Source organism: Henckelia pumila, chromosome 2, assembly GCF_033568475.1.
Source record: "Henckelia pumila isolate YLH828 chromosome 2, ASM3356847v2, whole genome shotgun sequence".
Classification (NCBI taxonomy): domain Eukaryota; kingdom Viridiplantae; phylum Streptophyta; class Magnoliopsida; order Lamiales; family Gesneriaceae; genus Henckelia; species Henckelia pumila.
In genome coordinates this window covers 27023-35539 of record NC_133121.1, presented here as the reverse complement: position 1 = coordinate 35539, position 8517 = coordinate 27023, and the positions used below count along the sequence as shown (strand labels likewise).

Below are 8517 nucleotides of genomic sequence, written 5' to 3'. Positions count from 1 at the left end.
GGAATTAAACATATATTCCTTTATCTACGAGGAACGACAGATTTGGGACTTTTGTACTCAAAAGACACCAATCAAAGTATCATTGGTTATGCCGATGCTGGATATTTATCTGATCCACATAAGGCACGTTCCCAAACCGGATATGTATTTACTTGTGGAGGCACCGCAATTTCTTGGTGTTCACAGAAACAAACACTCGTAACAACTTCATCAAATCACGCTGAGATTATTGCGCTACATGAAGCAAGCCGTGAATGTGTTTGGCTAAAATCAATGACACAACATATCCAAACTTCTTGTGGATTATCAGTAGACAAGAAGTCTGTGACGTTGTATGAAGACAATGCTGCATGTATTGCTCAAATGAAAGAAGGATACATCAAAAGTGACAGAACAAAACATATACCCCCAAAGTTCTTTGCCTACACTCAAGAGCTTGAGAAGAATAAAGATATTGATATCTGTTATATTCAATCAAGTGAGAACTCATCAGATCTCTTCACAAAGGTACTTCCCACGACGATATTCAGAAAGCATATATACAACATTGGGATGCGCAATCTGCGGAATATATGAAGAATCACTCATGTTAACATGAAGGGGAGTTTATGTGGCAGCACTCTTTTTTCCTTACTATGGTTTTTATCCCACTGAGTTTTTTCTAGTAAGGTTTTTAACGAGGCAATATAAAACACGTAATGAAGACAGTCATCATATCACGATCATCATCACAAGATGGAGTGTTGAAAAATATATTATTATTATTATTATTATTATTATTATGTTGAATATTGAATATTGAATATTGAATGTTGAATATTGCGTTGTAAAATGTGGAAAATTAGTGTGTGATGATGTAGATGATGATGTATTTATTTTTGGACTAATCTCAAATGTGGATCTATAAATAGGTCTTCATTTGTGATGAAAAATACAATTGAGTTGAGAGAAAAATATTATAAAGTGTAGAGTTTGATATATTTTGAGTTTTGGAGTATTTACTTTTACCGTAAATTTTTACTTTTTCACAACAAGAAGCATTTAAAAACGCAAAAAAAAAAAAAATGATTTTAAAACAAAAGTGAACGAAGGATAAATGGACAAAAAAACTTAATATTTACCCAAACGGTACTGTTTTCAAGGCCACAACATGCAATGCTGTGATTTGGCCACCGTAGAGGATCTTGTTCCAAAAAACAAAGAAAAAAAAAAGAAAAAAGAAAAAGGAAGAGGCACGTGTGCCGTTTCCTCCACAGCACCCCCTACAGTAGGGGATCCTGATCCCTTATCAACATTTTTCGCAGCTCCAGATTTGTTTACTATGATTAACCGTAACATAATTTAGAAACGAACATCAAAAGATTAACCAATGGGCAAATAATAAGACTTTGCATTAAATCCAGGGCATACACACTACATAACACTCGGACCATCCAGAGAATCAGAATTACACTCATTGCCTAAGTATGTTTCAAATTTTACTCTTTCAGAAATAAACTAATAGCATTAGACAAATATTTTATGTACATTTCTTAGGTCTAATCTCAATCCCCTGGATAATGAGACCACTCTTCCAGTTACCTCCCTTCACCTCCATCAAACTCATCTCCAAATCATCCTCTCCTCCCTTCACGAAATATTCTCCCAATTCAACTTCCATCCACCCATCCTCTCTGCGCCTCAGGAACTCCGTACTCCCCTCCATTGCCACATGATCATCTTGTTGCCTTTGTAGGTGCCACAAGCGATTGAATAGTGATCCAACGCGCCGCCTAGGTACAATCTGATACATTCGCCTTTGTGCTCCCTCTGGGTCCAAACAAACGGTTTGTTTGACCATTTCATGTCCTTTGATTCCAACACAAGCTTCGACAGGGTGATAATCAAATCCATACATTCTGGATTTAGTTGTAAACACAAGGTAAGCTGCATAGACTGTGTTGAAAGACAACATTGTGGTATTTATATAGCCACGGATTTCAAACCAGCAAACGTCCAGAAGTTCTGCTACTTCCGAGAACCTGAATCAACGAAGAACTTAGCATCCCCATGACCGTATACTAGAAATTCTTTTTTTCAGGTTGTAATTGACGCAGGAGGATGTTATTACCTGGACTCCGGATGAGGTATCCATTGCCAGTATTGAGAAGTATCGCCCCATACGATGTAGAGCTCTTTTGCAGCCAGCATATAGCATTTCTTTCCACTCCATTTATCCAACTTAAAGCTCTGTATGCCATGTAAAGTATAGCATGAGTACAACAATAGCCATTTAAGAAACACCTTGTATAATTCATATTAAAACGAAGTTCCATTCTCTCCCCTTCCACTGAACAATTCGTGTTTCCTCTTTATATAGATAAATGACATATATTTGTAATAGAAAAAGCCATTTTAAATTTGTATCTAAACTGTTCCAAAGAAGAACACTGCCACAAAGACTAAATAAAAAGCAACGTGGAAACTGTTTACGGTCAAGTGCATTGAAAACAAGTGCAGAACTTATAATTCCACAATTGGGCAGCGATGCCACGAGAAAATAGGAATCACCACGTATTCGCCTGGGTAGGTCCAATATATTGAATTTTTTGAGCAATAAACTTTATTATAAGGTGAAGAAAGTAGATAACGAAAAAGCTCATCAGCAAATTTTAATACATTTTTGGACATAAACCAACAGGATTTAAACCTCGTGAAATTTATTCAAGTTATTGACTTAGGATGATGTGACGAGCATCAGTATGAGTTTTATTTATTTTAATTTATGATCAATAGAAATATTCATGATGGCCAAACTTGTAATCAACAGTTTATATTTCATTAAAGATAGAATAAAGTCATAGAATAAATAGCTGAATGAAGGACACGATGTTACGTCATGGATGCTATTAATTGGAGAGATCGAAAATTAAGAAATTTACCATTGTTAAAATTGAAGCCAATATCTCGAAAAAGAGAGATGAATTAAATTACCTTGAGGCCAGCGTCTATGAGGATGGAATGATCAGATAGATGAAGATAAAGATCCTTTTTGGACTGAAATTTGGTCAGCAACGAATCGGAGCCATCGATCGAACGGGAAATGATGTTGCGGTAGTCGGAAGGCAGGAAGCGCTCCCAGACACCGTCGGACTGGGCAGCGGATCGGAAAATGGAGGCCACCATAGACAAGCGGCAGGCATCCTTTGGGGTCGTGAGAGATAACGCGTTGGCTATGCAATCCTCCGGCAGGCCATAGATATCGCAACTCTGCACCGCCATGTTTCTGAAATGCTTGTATATTGTTTTGACTTTTGATGATAGATGGAAACACAAAATAATATAACAATAATAATAGTGATAATGATTCGGGTTCCTGGTAACCGCAGTGTATATATACAAATACAAGGGCCTCCGGAAGTCGGTCCATGTTATTTTATACTAGGGACGTGTGTAAAGTTATAATAAATGTCATGCTTTATATTTATTTTTAAAAATATTTGATTTTAATAAATCTGTATTTTCCTCTTTATTAAATTTTTTAAATATAATTTTATTAAAATATTTTAATAATAAAATATGTTTGAACAACTATTTATCAAAATAAATAAATAAATAATTGGGTGGTGTATTGATTCTAGACCTTTAATGACTTTTGTGAAGTTTAAAAATTTAAAGGTATTCAATCTAAACTTTTATATACTCCATAAAAATGGATCTGGATCCTCTGCTGTGGAAAGAGAAACAATGTGCATTGAATTAGCTTCTCTAATTCATATAACAGGATTAAAAAATAATATGTTTAATTAATTACACACATGGAATATTGCAAATCAAGGCTTTTCCAATGCACAACACCAATGTTATTTCTCTCTCCACAACAGAGGATCTTTTTCCCATAAAAATGTAATGATATTCAAGTTGAACATTTGTATAATATTAATATTAAAAAGTCATGTCTCCCTTTGCTAGAAGCATGCCAGGAACGGATCATTGTTCATGCAATCTCTTGGCACCGACGATCATTTTGCGCCCTCTTATTAGCCCCGGGCATCAAAACAAACATATTTTTTCTTATTTCAAATTTACAATAAAATAAAAATTAATAACATCATTTTGTGAGATTCTACAAAATTTTTACTTCAATTAAACATATTAAAATTTTATAGAATTTCATTAATTGTTTAATTACAATGAATTTAGTACTATTTATCGACTTTTGTAAATCAAATCGATAAGTAAGTAAAAATTTATTTATATTCATAGATAAAAATATTTTAAAAAAATTATATAAATAGAATTTATTGAAAACCAATTACTAATTCAAAGAAATAATAAATTTAAAAGTTTACAAATGTTACAAATGTGTGTAAGATTCATGAAAAACAAATCTGTAAAATTCTGTGAAATTTTTAGAAATTTGTGAGATTATATAATAAAAATCTATCAACTTTACTTAATTCTGGAATTTAAAAAAAAAATAAGTAAATCTTTGTAAGGAATACAACTTTCTAGAGCTGTCAGATGAGCCAACCCACAAAAAATCCACCTTTTGGCGGGTCGAGGGCGGGCGGGCCCACCATCCCAGCGGGCTGGAAATCTTCAACCCAACCCAATCCAAGGTGGGTTGCCGGTTAGGCGAGCCGACTCGCGGGTTGCGGGTCGGCCCGCTACAAATAAAAATATATAAAAGTCATTATAATTAATTATAATTATAAATTTTATTTCATAAATAAATATTAATAGAAACATATTAATAAAAATTTAAATTATTGATTCCATAGGTGTAAATTTTATATAAAGTAATTAATACAAAAAAATTCACAACTTTTATTAAAAAATACATATATCACAATAAAAATAAAAATAAAATAATAATTCTCCAGGCCCGCGGCAGGCCAACCCGCGCGGGTCGCGGGCCTAGGCCCACCTTTATTCGGGTTGAAAAAATTTCAATCCAACCCACTTAAATTGTGTGGTGGGGCGAGCCGACCCAGCAAACCTAACCCAAATTGACGGCACTGCAACCTCCTAAAGTTAAAAAGTAATATGTTATGCTTTTTATCATTATCTTCAATTTAAAAACATAATAAAAAAACACATTTTAATTGTTTTTTTTAAACTATACTTTAAGAACAAATTTTTTTATAAAAAATATTTTACAAAAATATTACCCAAACACATATTTTAAAGTTGTTTTTCCGCTAATAAAATATCAAAAATGTTTTTAAAATGATTGTTCCAACCGATCACATAAGTCTCTAGACCTAGCTTGCTTGTTTTGGTCCAACGCACCATACGTTCTAGTGTAATGTAAAATGCATAAACTTGTGATTAACAAACATGAAAACGTATTATAAAATAACATCAAGTTTGGAATTATGAATTTCAAATCTATAAATTTCAAATATATTCAATTATATATATTTTTGTTCTTTAAAAAAGTAAGACCGCAGATTTCAAATTTATCTTTTACATATTTATATAACATTTCTAATTAGAATGAACTTCAAATCCACCTAATAATTGTATCATTTAAAATTCATTTTACATTCTTATTACTAACTTTCAAAACATATGAAAGTAATTAGTCGAGTGCATTATTGTATATCGGTGAAAAATGTTATTAATTAATCTATTCTTAAGGACATTAATCTCTTCCAGATAAATACTTTTTAAAATGATATAAATTATTTAAAATATAAATAGAAATTATTAAGTATTTAAGTTTATCTTGCTATATAGATAACTTAGCGGTGCTGCAAAGCGTGAATCCCACTAATCTTTTGGAGTGACGTTACTTAACATGGTGTTCTTGGAGCTGTTCGTATATGGACCAAAAGTTATCTTAAGAGTGAAGGCTGAGCTTTATAACAAGGTCAACCAAAACGCATCTTATCCTTATTTTCTTTATTCTTACGTATATACTTTATTAATAGATTCAAAGTATGAATAAGTTAGAGATATTATATATAAAAAAGTTAGTGATAAATTATAAGAGAATTAATTATTCTCACCCATTTTAAAGTCATAATGTTTTAAAAATAATCTTTTTAACTAAACACGTAGTACTCTATCATGTATGACTCAATTAAGAAATATATCTCACAAAATTACTCTTGAGACCATCTCTTAGGAGATTTTGTGTTTTGCATTAATTATGTCATATAATTCAAAATTCCTACAATACCCTTTTTGTGTGTTTCACAAGCCCTGTTAGCTCTGGTTTGTTTTATTTAATGTATATTACATTAATTTTTTAAAACAATACTTATTTATATCAATAAACATATTCTAATAAAAATGTGATATTTTGATTTGGTTTATTCTGTGATGCAGAAGCAGCAAGATGTATAGGTTTTGTCCGAAATCAAAGAAAGCATTGCTACGAGGAAAATTAAATTCCTTGGAGTAGAATTAGATGAATCAAGAATAATTCTGCAAAAACATATTTAAAAAAAAAAGCGCAGAATTTACCAGAGATTCTTAAAGACAAGAAGTAGCTCCAAAGTTTCTTAGGATTTGTTAATGTTGTTGGAATATGCATAAAGAATGTAGCAAAACAAAAAAAATTACTCAGTTCATTACTAAAAAAATGCTAGATTCGTATGGCAGAAGACCACTCTAAGGGCCTTAGCCAATTAAAAGATAATTGCAAAAATCTCCCAAAAATGGTTTTTTCTCAAGATGATGATGAACTAGCATTATACACAGATGCTAGTGACCAACCATTGGTGGGAAGTGGTTCTTTCAAAGCTCACATCAGATGGAGAACAACCATGCAGTTACTACAGTGGTCTATTCTCTGATGCAGAAGCAGCAAGATCGCATATCAACGAAAAATAATCTATATGTTTGTTGTACAACGACCGTGATCACGAAAATCTCATGTGCTCATATATAAGATGTGGTTACCACAATTTCATGTATTTCATCACACGAAATGAAGGATTTTTTATGCCCATGATTTTATATGCATGATGTTTATGTCTAAGTATTGTACGTCCAATTAAGAATCATTATTTTTATTAATATGCATTAGCTATGAAATGTATGTTTTATGCTGAGTCTTTAGACTCACTATACTTTTATGGTACAAATATTAATGAAGAAGTTAATAATTTAAAGGTCAATCATGATCCAAGTAGTCGAGAAGGTTAGAAGAATTTGCATGGCACGGACGTCCGAGAAACTTATGTCAAGCATAACCACGAAAGAATGGGAATTTTATTAATTTTATGCATGTTTATTTGAACTCATGTTTTAGAAAGTCATTTTAAGGTCAAATCATGTTTTAAATAAGTTATTTTGAGATTGCATATTTTACAGTTCAATTTTTGCATGTACGAGGAAGTTTTGAAGTTCCCGTATGTGTTAGCATCATTTTGTTCAATGATAGTTTAAACGAGTTTTGAATCATGAAATTTTGAGCTGTTTTGAATGAACTTTATTTTTAAGCATGGTACTTTGTACCTATGAGCACGATGCATGTTTTACAAAAAAAAATAAAAATATTCCGTATTTTTCCGCATCATAATTCTTGAAAATGTCCAAATTACGGGACGTCACATTTGGTATCAGAATGGTTGGTTCTGTAAGCCAGTATGTGCATGCAAAATCTTGCCAACGACTTGAATGCTCATGTTTTGATGGCTGTAAGGTTTATGTTTTAAATTAAAGTTATTATTTTGTTTATTGTTATGACTATGTATTATTTAAAAAGAAAATATGTTGTGTTGTGAGAATGGATTTTTGGATTTGTGAATGTGTTGAATTTGATCTGTTTAAAAGTATATTCGTGAAGGAAAGGGTTATGGTTGAAAATTATTGATTGAGATTTGTGTTATTTACCTATTTGGATTAATAGGAGGATTTTGATTTACTAAACTGAGTGACCATTTTTTATATTTAAGTCAATCTGTTTGTTTAGGTTTTTTGGTTTAAAGTTTTTTTTTCCAAAGGGAAACACCGTCGGAAGCAGGGGTTAGGCAGACCCCCTAGCTGTATATAAATGATCGAGCAAATACTAACACTTAAAATCAACACAAATATTCCTCAATTCCGCTCAAAATTATCGCAAGTGCACGAATCAAATTATAGTAAAATGTACTAAGTACGAGTATCGTCCTCAGGAACTATGTTGACATCAATTATTTTATCAATTTCTCTCACCAAAGTAACGCAAATTTGGAGTTGTTTATAACTAAAATTATAGAATAACCAAATCAATTTAAATCACTTAAATTAAACGAGACTAAATCGCTTTTAAAAATAAATAAACAATGAATAAGTTTGTTGGAATTTCGGTTCACCTCCCCCCTAATTGAACTGGACGATTAAAATTCAGTTTTCCATGCATATTTTTGACAGGATTTCCTGATCTATTGACACACTCTCTAGAGTTATGCCAAACTAATCAAGTAATGAAATAATCAAATCTCTTTAATTATTTATCATTTCCCATTGTCGTGTGTGCTTTGAAATCCTATAACTTTCAACCTGGTGGCCTATGGCTATCGACATGTACTAAATATCATA

The 8517-nt window shown here is 32.0% G+C and overlaps 1 protein-coding gene across 1 annotated transcript; it reads right to left on the bottom strand.

Moving 5' to 3' along the window:
- Positions 1–1362: 1362 nt before the first annotated feature.
- On the bottom strand, positions 1363–3345 carry LOC140883294 (putative F-box protein PP2-B12). Its single transcript, XM_073289714.1, has 3 exons — positions 2974–3345; positions 2111–2229; positions 1363–2021 (listed from the first exon to the last, which is right to left on the bottom strand). The coding sequence occupies exons 1-3, from the start codon at positions 3259–3261 to the stop codon at positions 1520–1522; spliced, it is 909 nt and encodes a 302-aa protein (XP_073145815.1). The 5' UTR covers positions 3262–3345; the 3' UTR covers positions 1363–1519.
- Positions 3346–8517: the final 5172 nt, after the last annotated feature.

What these genes read in the sequence shown, in the direction of transcription:
- LOC140883294 (XM_073289714.1), bottom strand. Translation starts at nt 3,261, where the DNA reads ATGGCGGTGCAGAGTTGCGATATCTATGGCCTGCCGGAGGATTGCATA. An exon ending in TCATAGACGCTGGCCTCAAG is followed by an intron (nt 2,230 to 2,973) that starts GTAATTTAATTC and finishes CATGGCATACAG; the next exon opens with AGCTTTAAGTTGGATAAATG. An exon ending in ATACCTCATCCGGAGTCCAG is followed by an intron (nt 2,022 to 2,110) that starts GTAATAACATCC and finishes TCGTTGATTCAG; the next exon opens with GTTCTCGGAAGTAGCAGAAC.